Source organism: Schistocerca piceifrons, chromosome 1 (genome assembly GCF_021461385.2).
Source record: "Schistocerca piceifrons isolate TAMUIC-IGC-003096 chromosome 1, iqSchPice1.1, whole genome shotgun sequence".
Taxonomy (NCBI): Eukaryota; Metazoa; Arthropoda; class Insecta; order Orthoptera; family Acrididae; genus Schistocerca; species Schistocerca piceifrons.
This window is the reverse complement of record NC_060138.1, coordinates 678,052,638-678,070,793: the sequence shown is the minus strand read 5'-3', so window position 1 is coordinate 678,070,793 and position 18,156 is coordinate 678,052,638. Positions and strand designations below refer to the sequence as shown.

General features: G+C 42.8%; 1 protein-coding gene across 1 annotated transcript in view; it reads left to right on the top strand.

Annotated features, from left to right (window-relative positions):
* Nucleotides 1-16,627, top strand: part of LOC124709229 (mucin-19-like) — a 1,054,314-nt gene extending 1,037,687 nt beyond the window's left edge. Inside the window, exon 5 of the mRNA XM_047240824.1 lies at nt 14,747-16,627. Coding sequence (XP_047096780.1) covers nt 14,747-15,239 — 493 coding nt within the window. The 3' untranslated portion in view covers nt 15,240-16,627. The remainder of the gene's footprint in view (nt 1-14,746) is intronic.
* The last annotated feature ends 1,529 nt before the right edge of the window (nt 16,628-18,156 follow it).

Sequence of the window (18,156 nt, the reverse complement as noted above, 5' to 3'; positions counted from 1 at the left end):
GCGGCATGTTAGTGCAGCTTTTATGAAAGACGATACTACATTATAGATAAGTGAATTACCTGCACAAAGTCTGTGGTTTCCATTAATATTGTCTGCCACGTTATCAGTATAAAACATGAACCGCGAGAGTCCCAATAAACTTCCCTGGAGCAGGCTTCAATTTACTTCTATCTAACATCGATGGCTCTCCATCCAAGATAATATGCACTTTCGTTAATAAACTGTGTGTGCTACCGAGTAGATACTTTCCTGGAAGTCAGAAAACACTATACTGACGAAAAAAAATCGGAACAGCAAGGAACGGTTGTGCGACATAAACGAAAGTTGGTAGGGTGTTTGTACGTTTGAAAGATCATGATTGTTAAAATTTCGCGCCAGTCGCATAAGAGTGGCGCTAAGGATCCCAATCAGATTTGCTTTAAATCCACGCTGCAATGGTCGTGAGCGTTAGTTGCCATTGAGATTGGACGTGGTGAGTTGATGTTGGTCAAGACTGGCTTTAAGGCGTTAAAGGCGCAATTATACCCACTTCATGGAGTCAGAACGAGGTCTATAACAGGGCTACGGGAAGTTGGATGTTTCTTCTGCGATAATGCAGAAAGACAGGAATGTAGCCATTGAATAGGACTGCTAGCAGCGGTCGCAAGAGAACCGGGCTCCGGACGGTCACATGGCACAACTGAGAGCGAAGACCATAGTGTTCGACGTACGGCTTTGTCGCATCGTGCTGCATCTGCAGCAGCAATTTGAGCAACAGTTGTCACTACATTGACGAAGTGCTAAAAACAGGTTACTTAAAGGACAGCTCCGACCAGAAGCCCTGTAGAGGTCATTCCACTGACGTCGAACCGCCGCCATTTGCGACTTTAGTGGTGTCAAGCGAGAGCTCATCGAAGGGCAGGGTGAAGGTCTGTAGCGTTTCCTATTGAAAGATGCTTCTGCCTCGGTGCCTGTGACAGACGTGTGTTGATTAGGAGGCCCAACCAGCGAGCGTCCTAAACACACTGATCCTAAAAAAATATGTATGAAATCTTATGGGACTTAACTGCTAAGGTCATCAGTCCCTAAGCTTACACACTACTTAACCTAAATTATCCTAAGGACACACACACACACACACACACACACACACACACACACACACACACACACACACACACGCCCGAGGGAGGACTCGAACCTCCGCTGGGACCACACAGATCCTACACTTGGAGGTATGGTCTGGGGTGCGATTTCGTATGACAGCAGCAGCACTGTCGTGGTTATCCCACGCACCCTGACTCCAAATCTGTACGCCGGTCTGGTGATTCGGCCTGTTGTGCTGCCATTCATGAACAGCATTCCAGGGGGGTGTTTTCTAACACGGTAACGATCGCCCACACACCGCTGTTGTAACCAAACATGCTCTACAGCGTGTTGACATATTACGTTGGTCTGCTCGATCACCAGATCTGTCTCCAATGGAGCACATATGGGACATCATCGGAAGACAACTCCAGCGTCATGCACTAGAGGCATTAACCGTCCCTGTATTGACCGAACTCCATCCCACAAACTGACAGCCGTCACCTGTACAACACAGTGAGTGACGTTTGCATGCTCGTATTCAACAGTAGGCGGTTACACCAGTTATTACTGTACCAGTATTTCACATTTGCAAGGCTTATTTCGCGCTTATATTAACCGTTGATCTTGCAACGGTGAGCCGTTAAATGTTACTTAGATAATGATTCGCGAAATTTCATTACTCTGCATTATTTATTTTCTGGTATTGCGATTGTTTTTCGTAAGTGTATATCCACCTGATTACCTTGATCCATAGCTCTCAGGATGTAATGTGAGGAAATCACGAGTTTGGTTTCGGATGATCGGACAAGGAAAGACTTTCTCATCTAGCGATAGTCGGTACCTGTCAATAAAATCGTTTAGGCACTCAGAAAGGTACTTTAGTAGTACAGTACTGGCCGAGAGAAGAGAGAGACCAATACTTAACTGCAGTAAGCAGGTTCAGATGGATGTACTTTGCAGCTGGCATGCAAAAATTGAGGCTCGCACAGGATACACTACCGTGGACAGAGGCACGAAACCAGTATTCGTATTGAAGAACGAAACAGTCAGCAGGATGTCTATTGTTTGTTAAAGATTTTCCGCGGGGCACGTATTACGGATGTGCAACAGTGGGCCCCGGAGACCATTCACACAGCGCCCAAAACCACTTCATACCCTTGTAATGTCTTCAGAAATTACTGTGAAGCACTAGCAGTGGAGTTAACACTCTGCTCATGTTTACTGATAAGGGTGCCGCTGTGACAGTCGCCGCGTACCGCTTGTGTCACGTCACGCTATGCCCGTGGCGCGGCAGCTACAGGCGCGGGGTTCCGGCTGGCTGTGGTATCGGTTGCCTGGAGACGGCTGTCCCCCACGTATCACTGGGGGTGGTTGCAGCGCGCCGCCGCTCGTTCATTCTTTTGTTGCCGTTGTCCCTCTCCACTATCTTCGCTGGCGGCAGTCGCACTGTTAGCGCTCTACTGCCAATTAATACTCCGCGTTGCCTCAGGGGGAGCGGGAAATATTTGAGATGTGTTATTGATCCCGAAAAAGTGGCTTCGTTCCATGGCTCTGTGTTGGGTGCGCACTGCTGTTGTTACAGCAGCGCTCGTGAGTTACTCATATATCGTATTCGGTATAACTCCCATTCCAGCGAGGCATGAATTTACTTTTTTTTCCCTTCAGAATAAAATTGCGCTCTGCAGCAGTGTGTGCATTGAAGTGATACTTCTTGACAGGACTAGGACTCGAACTTTGGACTTTCGCTTTTCGCTCTACCGACTGAGTGTTCCAGCAAGTTTCAAATCAGCCCACACTCCGCTGCAGAGTGAGAATTCGTTCTGGGACAATTCCATAGGGTGTGGCTAAGCGATTTCTCCGCAACATCCCTTCTTTTAGCTGTGCTAGCAGGGTGGAAAGTGGAGCAGCAGTACTGGGGCAATTAAAGCTGGGGGGGGGGGGGGGGGGGGGCGGGACGTGAGTTACGATTTGATGGCTCAATCAGTGGAGCTTTTTCCCGTAAAACGTTAAGGTCTCAGGTTCAAGTCCCCGTATCGCACAGTTTTAGCCCACTTTTTTTTCCATTTTATCGCGTGTGCATTTCGTAGTGAGCTGTCTTTCTTAACACTAGAACACTAAAGGGAGGAAATGTTTCATTGTTACTAAACCATCGTGAATTTTACTATTCCATATTTTATTTAAAGGAAGTCATATTTATGGTTTGTGTACTAGTTAATTACAACTACAAGGTCTCCAGTGGTCGCATACATAGTAAGTACAAAAATACTGTTTTACATCCAATACTGACAATACTAGACTGGCGACTTGGAACCTGTTGCACTCGTAAATTTTACGACGGTTTAGTAACCTAGGGTTCAAGCGGTTACTCTGGTTCTGTAATTCCGTCTCGACACCGTCACCACCAAGTGGTTTTTACTTCAGGATCTTCCGTCTATGAAAACATACGATTTCAACTCACATAATATCTCGTTTTTCATCATAGAGTAGTATTATCGGTGGAGTAAGGACTCAGATGTGCAGAATAGAAACATTATCGCCAGTATACATGCCAACCGAGGTTACTCGAGAGGAAATCCTAGTCGCCATTTTTATTATTTAATCCACTATCACGATTTCAGCTGTAGAGCCATTCTCAAGTGCAAAGGTGAAAATCGCATTGCTCGTGTCGCTGCTTCTGACGTCGCCTCGATGTTTATGCAGATATGCTTAGGAATCATAGCATTAGCAAATTTGTGTGAAGAAGCAGTGAAGCGAGCATTGGGGTTTCACGTTTCCACTTGAAAATGGTCGAAACAGTGAAAGTGAAATAAATGATAAAGACTGCCACTCAAACGGCGGAAATGACTTAATTTAAAAAGTATTCAGGGTGATTCAAACGTCATTTCCCATAGGACAAATAGGGTGAACCGTAAGTCCACCGACAAACGTAGAGGTGGTATTGTGGAACAAGACAAGACTGGGTTTGGCTTGAAGAAGCAGCGGAATCTCCTTTACAGGGAACGGCGTGTAATAGGAACAGCAGATTATTCCCAAAATTTAGGAAATGTTACCTCAGTGGAGGTTGTCAAGATGTCCCCAGGTATTTGCCAGATTTGAAGGTTTGCCTTGTCTTAAAACATGAGCGATTGATCGTTAACTAGAACTTCTTCTGCTTGCCAACACACTGCCTTCCCTGGAAGAGATTTAGACTACGACCGGTCACCAGGACAGTATATGAAGACTGACACATTATTTCAGTGTCTAAGTGGGGAACTGCACCGGGAACTACACTGACATGTATAGTGGACAGGACAGCCGCGTCCCAGGCTATCGGGAGCTATCTTCATTAACTGTCTACGTTAACTTACACTTAATCTCCCCTTTTTTGCTTTCTTTGTCAAATCTTAATGTAATTGCCCTTTCTATACTTTCAAGTCAGATGGTACGAACATGGTTCGTATTCACCTTGCGGCAAATCTAGATAATATCTGCACTATTAGGGAGTGTTTTTCGAGATTTCTTCATAACAGCAGGCGGAGTTCGGGGCAAGGAACTTACTGTCTTCGTGGAAGTGTGTCTCTTAATCCTGTTCTCTTGTAGTGTTAATTTGACTTTCTTGAAGTAGAACTGGTCATCTGCCCTTCATCTGCGTAATAGGTTCGGAAAGCCGAGTGAAAATTCCATGAACGTAAAGTTACAGAGATTTGAGCTCACGCGAAAGCTCACGAACAATCATTCTTGCTGCGAACCATTCGCGACTGGAACATAAAGGGGGAGTTGCAATAATACAGAAAGTATCCTCCACCGCACACTATAACGTGGCTTGCTGAGTATGGATGTAGATAATCGCCACTCTTAAAGTTAACTTAATTCTTGTGACTGCTGGAAATATGTCTGAGGCCGAAACAGACATGAGCAAAAGAATTGTAGTCACATTTGTTTCGGCATCGGACTACACCCTATTTAATGGAACCAAGAGTAAATGTCTTGGATAAATAAAAGAAACAATATAAGGGACAATCAAAAAGTTTCCGTTTGAGGGTGATGCTGCAGCATATATGCAACGTAGCGCGACTCCGATGCTGGTATAGAATCAACGACATATGGGCAAGGGATTAGTGTGGCATTCGTGTCTTTCCGACGTGCGTGCTGTAAATGCGGAAACGTGAACTATGACGGCGTTATTGCCAAATGCGTCCAAACAGAACCAACCTTCTGTCGTTTTCTTGGCTACCGAAAAACAAACATCGGTAGACATCCATCGAAGAAAGGAGGCTTGGTACGGGGCTGCACGTCTGTCGAGAATCACCGTTTTGGAATGGCGCGTCAGTTTCCGTGCTGGGTACTGCTGCTTCATGATAACGCACGTCCCCATATCGCAAATATCGTAAGACAGAAGTTGCGCCAACTCAAGTGGTGGACACTCGAGCACCCGTCCTACAATCCTGATCTCTCCCCAGGCGACTATCACACTTTCGGCCCCTTAAAAAAGGCCTTGAGTGGTCGAAGATTCTTGTTGGACGAGGATGTGCAGCAGGCGGTTACGGACTTCTTCACGCTGCAGGACTCGGTGTTTTAACCAAATGGGTAGGCCTATCTTCAACCAGGAGCGCCTATGGGATGACTGCCTTCAATGCTCACGGCGATTTTTCCTCATCGACGTACCGATTCTGGACTGTACGGCCTTCGAATTGCAACTTTTTAATCGCCCCATGTATATTAAAGCCTTCAAAGTTGGGTCTTCAGGACGCAAATCCCATCCCGCTCTTAACAAAAACCATGTTTTTTGTTGTTGTTGTTGTTACTTAGATTACCCTTTCACATAACGAATCAGGGTGCAGTAATGATTGCAGCAAAGCGCATGGTTTAAACGTCTTATCTTTTGTGTTTATTTTTGTGGTTTTTTTCAATTTTCCTTCGCTGATTGTTAAGACAGCGCATGACCTTGGCTTCCTAAAGTCTCTGAATCAGCTTAGCACGTCCGTTGTTTGGGACGCCTGATCCAAAATACAGTCCATCAACTTGGCAGTCCCTAAAATGTTTATAGAGCTAAATGTTCCAATGTGTTGCAGAGGAACGGCATGGATTTACAAGCGGGAAATGTACAAGAGATGCAAATGCATTCCTGACGATTATAGGTGAGAGATAAACTGAAAAAGGTAGAGAAGTTTCTACTGTTTTCATTAACTTGGAGAAAGCCTTTGATACCGTACAGTGGAGTAAATAATGGAGATTCTTAGGAAGAATGGTGCCGACTGGATCGATAGAAGAAAAATTGGAAGGGAAGTAAGAAAAAGCGCGGTATCTCCCCATTGCCGTTTAACATATATTGGAGAATATTATTCAGGAATGTTTGAAACGAAAAAGAGGAGTGCGGGTTGGTGGTAGGATTACAGAATATATTCGATCTGCGGATGATGCGTTATTGGCAGAGAGCGAAAAAACTATGACTGGAATGTTAAAAAGAGTTAAATAATACCTAGGAGGAATTCGGAATGAGAGTTAATAAAAAAAGACAAAACGTATGGTGGTAAGTGCAAGAAAATTACGAACAACTATAAAGTTGGGACAACAGATATCTAGGAAGCGTAATTACGGACGACATGAGATGTAATAAGGAGGTGAAAACAAGTATAGCAATTGCCAAGAAGGCATTTAATAAGAAGAGGAAGCTTTTACGTTGATGCATGGACGGGGTTCTGAAGAAGCGATTGGCTAAGTGATTCATCAGGAGTGTGGAATTATAAGGAGCTGAGATTTGGATACCAAGGAAAGAGGAAGAAAGAAGAATATAAGTAAAAGCGTTTGAGATGTGGATTTGGAGGAGGATGGAAGGGATAAAATGGGTAAAGAAAGTGAGAAATGATGTGGTTCCGCGAAGAGTGGGGAAGAGAGAGAGAAATTTTAAAGATAATCAGAAAGAGAAAACACAATTGACATGTACATTGGATGAGAAGAGGTAGTTTAATGGTGGATGCTATGGAGGGAACGGTGAATGGAAGAAGAAGAAGAAGAAGAAGAAGATACCAAATGGTGGATAATATGAGGATAAGAAGCAATTGTCAAAAAAGATGAGGGGCAGCAAATGACAGGAATGCATGGAGAACTAAAGATGATGATGCTTACGCCGCGTGGTTTGAAGCGCCTTGCCACGGTTCGCGCGGCTCTCCCCCCCCCCCCCCCCCACCCCCACCCCCCCCCCCCCCCCCCCACCGCCCCCGGTCGGCTCACACGGTCATGGGTATGTGTTTTGTCCTTAGCGTAAGTTAGTTTAAGTAGTGTGTAAGATTAGGAACCGATGGCCTCAGCAGTTTGGTCCCATAGGAACTTACCACAATTTTCCGATGATGATGATCCAATAATGGACAGAAAAAAACTGATCCTCAGGCTGCTATGTACAAACCTTAATCAGCTGGAAGAGCGAACTGCGCACAAGAGCTGTTTATGGATCTGAAAGTGGCCAGCTGTCTCTCACATTTTTGTTTTCGCTTATCGCTCAATTCTTCCGTGACGACCTACACAGAAGGCGAAGGTGTTGCGTAAGCCGGCGGTCTGGTGGCATTAACGAGGGGAGCTGGCGCCGGCTCCAGGCATCCAGGGAAGCCCGACCAATGAACGGGGCAGCCTCCTGCGTGCTCGCTGGCGTTACGCAAGCAGCCCAGCTGGTGCGCACCGCCTCAGCATCTGCCGCAGCTCGGTGCTGGAGTTCAGCAGGTCGCGAACCGACGGGTGATGAAGCCAAAGTTGCTCAGGTTTCTAACAGCGCAAGTTGTGGCGAAGATGTGACGAGCGTACCTTGAACACCAGTGATTTACTAGACGTGGTTCTATGGAAGTGGCATGCCGTTGCTTGAGCCGACTCACCCAGTCAGTTACGTAGGGGGACCACTGTTCACTTTCAATAGATCATTGCCTCTGGTGAAAAAGTGAAAAGTGACAGACGAAAATCCGTAGTCTGGCAGTTAACCACGCCCCGCGGCTCAGTGGTAATAGCGAAGCGTCATGGGTAACATGCGAAATCGACGGCTTTTTGCACAAACACAAAACCTTCACAACTTCGTATCAGAGGGCGACGGATGTTCCCTAGAGACTTAACATTGGTAATTTTGCAGCCGTTCTTACCCAGTAGTACTTCAATTAACGTGTGTCATGCGGGTAAGAATAAATGTTATGCGTCGTTTACAATCGATTTCTTGTTATTATTTTTACCAAAAATGTTTCATCTATCGTGTTAGGCATCTTCAGTGATCTAGAGAGAAATATGATAAATAATTGCCTAAAGGTAAATATTTTATGCAAATGTAGAGTTCCCTGAAGCACATTTAGGTTAAGTTAGTATTTTGTTTTGGCTAGCCATTTTACGTCATCTTGAAGCAGAAATAATATTTTTGATGGGAGAGCGTATCATCTGGGTAATGTATTCACTAGACTCGTGTGGAATGCATTTGAAAAGATTGAATTCTTGCAGTGCCGTCGCAGTTCATCGTATCTTTCGCCATATTTGTTGCATGAAAAACAGAAACACAATCTTTTAGAAAATAAAATACAGAGAAATTATGTACATGTGGAGACACACATTTTCCCGTCATTGACAAAATGTATGTTATTCAGCAGCATAAGTTTTCGACGGACATGTGCAAAAGCAGTCGGCGGCCTTTGACAGAAATGTTTTTAGACCCAAGTTGGAAGCCTGTAATTTCACAAATTCCTTTTATTCTCTCCGGAATTATCAAAGCTTCATTTAACTGCACTGTCCTAACTTACAAAAACATTAAGAAATATTGTTTGTGTAATGTAATAGTAACTCAGATTCGTTTTACGGGCCGGACATTCTCGTCTGGGTTAGCTAGGTTACACTGTCATCCCAGGTGGTTGCCCGATTGTTTCCTAACCGTAGCCCACGGCTGCCCTTTATTATTTGAAATTAATAACTTACTATTACTACCAAATTTCGGTATAGTAACAAGCGAAGCTGACTCAGTGTTTTAGGCATTGGACTGCAGTCGACACGAACGGGATTAAAATCTCCATCCTTATTTAAATTTTCAATTATTTGTCGTTAGAGTCCCATAAAAAAGGACGAAACGGACACACTTTCCCCATCCTTGCCCAATATGACCTTTTGCTCAGCCTAGAAACGACCTTGTTCTTGACAGTGCGTTTAGCCAGATTTTTTTTTTTGTTTCTTCCATCCTTTTCTTTGGTGTACTCGTTATTATTAACGCGATCCACGGTCTTATGGTACTGTTACAGTTGTCCTATAGAATTTTTAAAAATCATGTACAACTTCGATAGCATTTAGTCAGTCAGACTAGAGAATTAGATCATTTGTTCCAACGGGCTGCAATAGCTTTGAATATCGTCGAGGAATGAGTTCCTGGTCAAATGTTGGTTTTGATCTTTGTAATAATATTGCGTAACACATTGTGTGAAACTACAAAAATAAACTTAAAGCGCGAATTTCTGTAGCATCGAATTACGCTTGTAGTGCAAGTCACTAAAGCACGTACGTCGCCTGCTTAAGTTGTAAAGCATGTGATTGTTGGAAACATTAATAAAATTTTCACAAAAATTACTAAGTCGGTATTTTGTGTATACTACGACGAACCACCTTCCAAAAACACAGTATTGAAGAATCGGCGCGGTTTCCTTCTCGAAGGATAGTTGAACTTCTAATCATCTCCTCGAAAAAATAAAATTACTTTATCTTTTCGAAGCTCCCTGGCAGATAAAAAATGTGTGTTGGGCCGAGACTTTTAACGCAGTGGTCATCAAACAGCAGCCCACGGACCGAATCAAATGTTCGTGCGGCCTGCGTTCCTCAGCTGCTGGAAGCATATTATACAACACAGCCAACAGCAAAAATCCGGAAACGTCAGCTAACGTTTAGATCTTTTTAGGAGTGTGCTTTTCTTGCTCAGCAACAAACAACAATAGTTCCAGAGATAATATTTTAATGTGTGCTAAATTTTGATTGACGTTGGTGAAATCGGCCGCATACGTCAAGGACAGAGTGGTACGCAGCCTGGCCACCGCGTGGTTAGGGGAATATTTTATTTCTCTGTCTTCCAATGGCGACAACTCACTAGCGTGCGCAACTAGCACCGATATGCAACTGTGGCACAAATGTTGAACGGAAATAACATAGATTCATAATAGCACATTACAGGGACGGCCATCTCCAAATGTGATAAACGTTTGTAACAAGTAAATGGAATTAAATTGAAGCTGTTGTAATACAACCGTTCGCCGGGTGCAAGTCTTTAGATTTGACGCCATTTCGGCAACTTGCGTGTCGATGGGGATGAATTGATGATTACGACAAAACAACACCCAGTCCCTGAGCGGAGAAAATCTCCGACCCAGCCTGGAATCGAAACCAGGCGGTGTTAAAACTATTACAATGAAACTGAATGAAATGCTGTAGGTGTATTTGTTCAGGTGCAAACACTCATACGAAATAGTTTTTAAAATTAATGCAGTTATCTGAGATATGCTAAAATACTGAATGACTAGACATAACATGGAAGAAAATATTACCCATCAAGCTAGGAAGCTGGCGTGAATCAAATATGCCCCACAAGAACGGGCTTACATATATTTAATAAATGCAACTTTTAAGTTCATACCAAAAGAAAGTACCCATAAATGCTACTTCATAAGTTACAGAAAGCCGCAATGTAACAGCTGCTGTGGCTAGGGCAAGATTTCAGCACTCCTAATTTGATGATAAACCATCGTCAAATGATAAAATGGCCATCGTCAGTGATGACTCATATCTAAAACGAAAGAGTAGAATTAGGAATCAGAACTGATCCTTAATTAGAAAACAGTGAAACAGTAACTCAAATGAAAAATAGATGGAAATCATCCCCGTGTGACGTGGATCAATTGCCAAAAACGAGACTGACCTGTGTTAAGTCGCGGACTGTACACACTCCGATTAAAATATGCTCTTGTCCACCTACGTCAAGCAACTTTTGTAATTGAAGATGGTCTTTTTATCATTTCACTTCGTTTTTTTTTATCATTTGAGGAGTGCTGAAATCTTTGTCTAGCCACGTAACTGCATTAATTTTAAAAACTGCTTCGTATAGATATTTGCACCTGGAGATGCAACTCAAATTTGCGAAATCGGTGTGTGAGTTTGTAAGTGATGTGAACAAATACACCTACAGCGAACTGTTGGAGATGCCATTCTGTTTCTTGTATTTTAAAAAACTGTTGACTATATGAAGTGTCTAGCAATGATGTAGGATTGTTTTAACTTCGGTTGCTCCAGTTTTAAAATTATCTTGTTAATCAGTATAACACAGGTTATACTAGTTACCAACTAGTCGTAAGATCTGTAGGGGAAGGTGTGCTAATAGAGCCAGAACGGGAAAAGAGGCCATTGCATATTTCTTGCCTTGAACAGCGCTGCTGCCTGCTGAAAAGCGGTTAAGGCCATTGTTGTCAGGGAGATCGACAGACAAAGCTTGTCTTCTTATTTTTTGGTAGAAACTTTGATTTTGAGTCGTCTGATGTTGGGTAAGTCATTTAGATTATTATTGTTGCCTCATTTGCATGGATAGTAGTAATTTTTAGAACATGAGTGTTTAAACAACGTCTTTAACTTGCAAATGTAGTTCCTTGTTATTTATTTTAGTTTGATAGTTTCTCCTGCGAACCTCGCAAGACGCAGTCGCGTCGGACGAAATAAAGCCGTCCGCTGAAAAAGTCTTTTAGAAACGAAGGAACTGTAGAATGTGTTATCATATTATCATCTACTAATGACACAATTTAGGTAATTATACTTTTGTAGTAGTGCGTACATATTTTTTAAACTTATCATAACGCTAGTGGGCGCATCAAAATCGGTTTTCCTCTTCTTGTTATAAACGTACCCTTAATTAGAAACTATCATAACAGCACACAGCACAAAAAAAATAAACAGCACGTCCCTTAAATTCAACTGCAACGAACTGAACTGATTAACAAAACAACTACTGAGCTCAAGTACGTCCAGCAATAGACAGAAATTGGTCTTCGCTGAAGTAGGGATGGGCGATCCCCGATAATGCTATCGGCATATCAGTAGATTAAATCTAAACTTACGACCCTCCACCCCTCTCCCAGCCTTTACTTCCGCCAGTACCCCTTCTCCTACCTTCCAAACTTGACTTCGCTGCTGAGTGAAAAGTCATTCTGGACGGTTTTGTTTGTTTGCAAGGGCATGTCTGTATATCCTGCGCAGCAGTACTGCAGCAGACATTCCTGCGCAAACAAAGAAAACATCGGTACTTCCTATGGCTACCCCAAGTGCAGAGGCGCTATCGTTTTCCACTACTTTCCTCTCACTGAACCGTAATCAGTATTCACCTTCCGTACAAGTGATAATACACTGACGGAAAAAAATCACAGCACCAAAAAATGATTAATGCAGAGTAATAAAATTCTGGGATTACATTTCTCCATGGAATATTTATGTGACTAACGTTGCAAGGTAACAGGTTAGCGTAAGTGCGAGATAACCAAGCGTGAAATGACTACATCTACATTTATACTCCGCAAGCCACCCAACAGTGTGTGGGGGAGGGCACTTTACGTGCCACTGTCATTACCTCCCTCTCCTGTTCCAGTCGCGTATGGTATATTAATAATTGGTGTCGCCGCCAGAATGTTGAACACAAACATGGATGTATTGTGTAGTACAGGTGCCGGATATCGGTATGTGGGGTGAAGTTCCACGCCTGCTGCACTTGGTCCGTCAGTACAGGGACGGTTAATGCTGTTTGTGGGTGACATTGGAATTGACGTCCGATGATGACCCATGTGCGCTCGATTAGAGACAGATCTAGTGATCGTACAGGCCAAGGCAACACGTCGACGTTCTCTAGATCATGTTGGGTTAAAACAGCGGCTTGCAGGCAAGTGTTATCCTGTGGGAAAACATGCTCTTAAATGCTGTTTATGATTGGCAACACAACAGGTTGAATCACCAGATTGGTGTACAAATTTTCAGTGAAGGTGCATGGGATAACCACGAGAGTGCTCGTCCTAGCAAACGGAGTCGCACCTCAGATATTAACTACAGGTGTAGGCCCAGTGTGTCTAGCACGCAGACAGGTTGCTCGCAGACCCTCAACTTGTCTCCTTCCAACCAACAAACGGCCACCAATGACACCGAGGCAGAAGCAGCTTTCATCGCCTCTCCCCCCCCCCCCCCCCACCCCCTCCATGAGAGCTCACTTGACACCACTGAAGTCGCAAATGGCGGTGTCATGGAGTCAGTGGACAGCACGCCACAGAGGGCGTCTGGCTTCATTGTGTCAGTGTGGTGCCAACTGATGCCAGATGCAGTATGATGCACCAGAACCATACACCGAACATGATGCTGCTCCTCCTACGTATTGCCACTTGGCCGTCTAGAACCCGATCTTATTGCGACCGTACATTCCCGCGATCACCGCTGCCGGCTGTCATGTACAGTGGCTACATTCCTACCAAGCCTTTCTGCAGTGTCGCGGAAAAAACATCCAGCTTTTCGTAGTCTGGCCTCGTTCAAACTCAGAGAGTTGTCGATAATGGCGTCTTTGTCATCTTAAAGCCATTCTTGACTAACATCAACTTACCACGTCCAATCTTAAAGTTAACTAACGCTTACAACCGTTAGAGCGTGTATTTAAAGCAAACCTCATTTGCATCCACATAGTAGCGCTACTAGTCTAACAACCCTACCACAACAAAGGTAAAAAATTAATTATGATTTGTAGTGTTGCTCACGCTGCTAAATATTGCATTTTCGGGCAATAACGACGCTATATTATGTGACAGGTGTCATTAAAGCCCAGTTAATAAAGTCATTTCATGAAATAATGGATAAACTAGGCACTCATCTTTTTCGTGTTTCCCACGCTGGTCTCGTTGTGAACTCATGGCTCAATCGTCGAAAATCTAGGTAGTTATGATTCCAAGCTCGGATGCAAAGAGGCCTAGGTGTTATTCTGCGATATTCAAAAGTTTTATAGATGTTTCATAAACCATTCTTGAAGATTAAACTTTCGCAAGTTAGCACAGTGGTGATGTAAAAAAGTAATCAGCACTCCGAATTTAAGTTACATTTCTTTATTATTTTTGTTGCACCAACACTTCACAATATAAAACATACTTGAAACTATCATCCTCACTGTTAAAGTTCACATTTCATAAACTGACTACAATTTGCGTCTTTTTAACATGACGACTAAGACTTGACTCTCTAATAACCGCCTACGCGCCCAAAAATCAGAGTTACAAGTACGTCAAAGATCATAGTGACAAAAGAAAGAATTCACATAAGAATAATATCATTGCAATATAAACATATCGATGTATCAAAGTACCTCTATATTAATGAAATAAAATCTAAATGTTGTCTCAAAAATATGTTTACTACTTTACAAAAACACAGTAGAATGTTGCTGGTATCGAGAGGTTGAGGTGAGGTGGCGTAATGGTTACGTAATTCAAGTACCATTATACTAGCGCCACTCTTAAGCGACTGGTTCGAAATTTGAATCCATATCTTTCAGATGTGGAAACGTGCCTGTCACCTTTCGGTTATGACGCTCCTGCCATCCTTGGTGTTAAGGTTTTTACCGTCAGTATATTTCATGTCGTCGGCATAGGTGACTGCTTTACTGCGATTGCTTATGTGCCGGTGTGTGTTTGTTTTGCAGCACGGACAGCGGCTGGGACAACCCGTTCCGCCCGGATGGCGACCTGAGCCGCGAGGCAGATGAGATAGTGGAGCTGATCAAGGGCGGCAAGCCCATCACGCCAACGCCGGGCAGCACGGCGCCGCAGCTGCCGGAACCCGCCGCTGCCGCCAGCGCCATCGCCGGCGACGGCAAGGCGGCGGCAGCAGCGAACGCCGACGGCGCGCAGTCGCCGCAGCTGCAGCAGCAGCAACAGCAGCTGCAGGCCGCCAGCCCCCAGCTGGCCGCCAAGCAGGCGTCGCCGCTGCAGCAGCAGGTGGCCAACAGCAAGCCCGCCACGGGCGCCGGCGCCAACGGCAATGCCCCCGGGGCCGCTGCCAACGCCGCCCCCGACAGCAAGCCGGCGGCGGTCGAGGTGCAGCGCGGCACTGTCGTCCAACCCAGCGATGCCTCCCAGGTGGAGCACGTCGTCATCAAGAAGAAGCCCAAGTGCAAGTGCTGCGTCATACAGTAGACGGCCGACCGCCTCCACCATCCACTCGAATCGCACTGCACGGAGTGAACATTTGCGATGGCTTTCTCGTCACTTCTCCCCGGTCCACTAAACTTTTCACGAATCTCGCTAAACGGACAAAACCATCCGCGCTTCGGAAACGAGTATTTGACGGACGTAGCAATTCGGAGAGCTTACGTATGCGAGAATTTAAAATTTCGTTGCAGACCGTTCCGTCAAAGAGCAAATTTATAAGCGTACGACTAACAATATTTCCATTTTGAATTCTTCTCCAAACGACACAAGATTACAAGAGTTATTACCCACTTCAGTTTCATTAAAGGGTTTTTACAAATAAGTGCATCACATTGTCAAACACAATTTGCTGCAGAGAAAATTTTTTAAAAAATAAAGTTTGACCATCAGTTCTCGATGAATTGTATATTAAGAAACTGACCAGTAGAAACATAACTGCACTTCCCACTACACTATCAGAATAGAGAAAACTTAAAAAAAAAAAAAAAAAAAAACATAACACGCAAATGTTCACTGCCACACTGAGGACCATTATCCGCTGTTTCATCTCTCCTCATTTACCTTTCAGCGCCCCTCCTGTCAATTCAGCAAAATGCATTTTGTTAATAAAATAGAAAGGCCAATTCGTATGAAAAATTATTCTCCAGTGTGGAAAAACTGACAAGTTGCCTGCAATCACCGATAGTGCTAATATAAATGTGTATAATGAAAAAAAAACTTTGTACAAGAGTTATGGACTATTGTACAGTTAAAGTTCGTGTGGTGCATTATTTCTGCTTGTGCTTCTGACATAGACACTTGCATAACATACAGACTTCTGAAAGGAGGAAGAAACTGATGCTTAATCGTGAAGAGTGGAGTTCAGGTTAGCCTTCTGCTTCTGTCTGGGGGTAACAGTTGGTAAGGTATAAGAAAAGACTGTTGCAGACATTTTGTCCTGCCGGTGGGACTGTGCACCCTAGCTGCAGGGACTAAAGGTTCCTTAGTGTACAGAGATGGATGTGACCGTCACCAGAGTTTGTGAATTTCTAAAATAAAATTATTATAATATTAATAAACTCATTATATATTATTAATCAGAGCTTTAGAAAATCTGCAGTATATATTTTAACTCTGTATTTAGAAGAGATGTGATTAACTATGTTGGAAAGTTGAAGGGTTGGGCATCCAAATAAAGTAACAAAATTAAAAATTTGAGTCCAACATTTAAGTTCTAAGTCGCCATTTTTAACTGATTTATTTTCCTTATTACTGTTCAATAATATAGAAACAGTGATAGCTGTAATTTATTCATTATTATTACTGTCACTAACATTTGTAATTTAATTTTTCTTTATGCTTAAATTAAAAAATATATTGTATATAAAACACCACTTACAGATTAATGACACAATAAAAGTATAGATTTTTTCATAACAAGCAGCCTCTTGATGGCAGTAAAGAAACAGGTAGTAAATGTGTAAATGTGTTTGCAGTTGTACAAAAAAAGAGGATGACCTCAGACACCAGGATCAGTTAAGAATGCAGGTATTGAAAACGCGTGCGCACACGAGAGAGAGAGTGAGTGAGTGAGTGAGTGAGTGAGTGAGTGAGTGAGTGAGTCTTCCATAAAAATTCAGGAATATGGATGCACTTGGCAAGTTAAGGTGTTTTCATCCATCATTATTTTTAAAATCGTTTTTGAGATGATGATAACTGAAGTAGAACAACCTCCTGGAGTAGATTTGTTGTGATAAACCAACTGAATATCATTCCTTCATAACTTTTATTCGTGCTCACCACAGAGTCTGCTCATACTATCAACGTTTCATCGTTATGCATTCTAGTGCTTTGTTTGCAGGCACTGCGTAAATTTGTCACAGACCAACAAAGTTAATTAATACTTTCAACTTCATGCACTTTCTCAAAACACGGTGGTAAATTGATAAAAACTGCTACTAAATGAACGATAGGCCAAGTGACACAAAAAGTTACACTGTAATTGTTACAGTAATATGGTTGAAAACTACCACATATAAAACAGTGACATTATAATCCACTTTTCACACACAAATCGGACAAAACTGTAGAAAAGCTGTGATAAAGAGAAGACTGCTGCCTTGACGCTGAGGCATTATGTACCAAATGAAATACAAAGATGGTTCAAACTCGGAGAGAGATAAGGCATTTAAATGTTTATCCTTCTCTTATTCATGGGCTTCTGACTACATGCTCACCAATCAATGTATTTGGTTATAAACTAAACAGTATTCACGTGTGTTATTTGTTGTGTGTTGTGCACTCCAAAAAGAGTATGATTGAATTAGGCAGTAAGGCATAAGGGTCAGAAGCTATAGTCCAGGCAAATTAGGAAAAATAGGGGAAAAATTTATGAAGTAATGTAATTTATTTTCCTCTTTCAAACTTTACAAAAAATGGTTCATTTAACGAAGTTGTCTATATGAGAGAAAATATTTCTGGTGAAATTCTGCTCAGAGAAGGTTAAATGCATATTTAAGCAAGGTAATTAGTTTAAGAGTGCTAAAAGTTGAGGGTAAAAAAAAGGTGAAATTTCTCTTAAAACAGACTTCTATTTATACAGAACAATTTTGCTTTGTAGTCTTTTACTTTAGATGTATGCAACTTAAATAGTTGGAATGAAAATCATTTTTCATGAAAATAAGAATTACTGTAAAACTAATCAACAATTAGTTTTGTTATAATGTATTTACAATCATATGAACGGCGTGTAGACAATGAAAATGCACAATATCTACCAAACAAGTACATTCTCGTAAATGTTTTTTTTTCATAAAACGGCCATCCAAATCCTCTCTCAAATCACTGTGAGGGGCATTAGTGCAACTTCGTATGCAACAGCTTTTGCGCAATGCAGGTCAGCCACTTTCTCCGCAGCCATGAA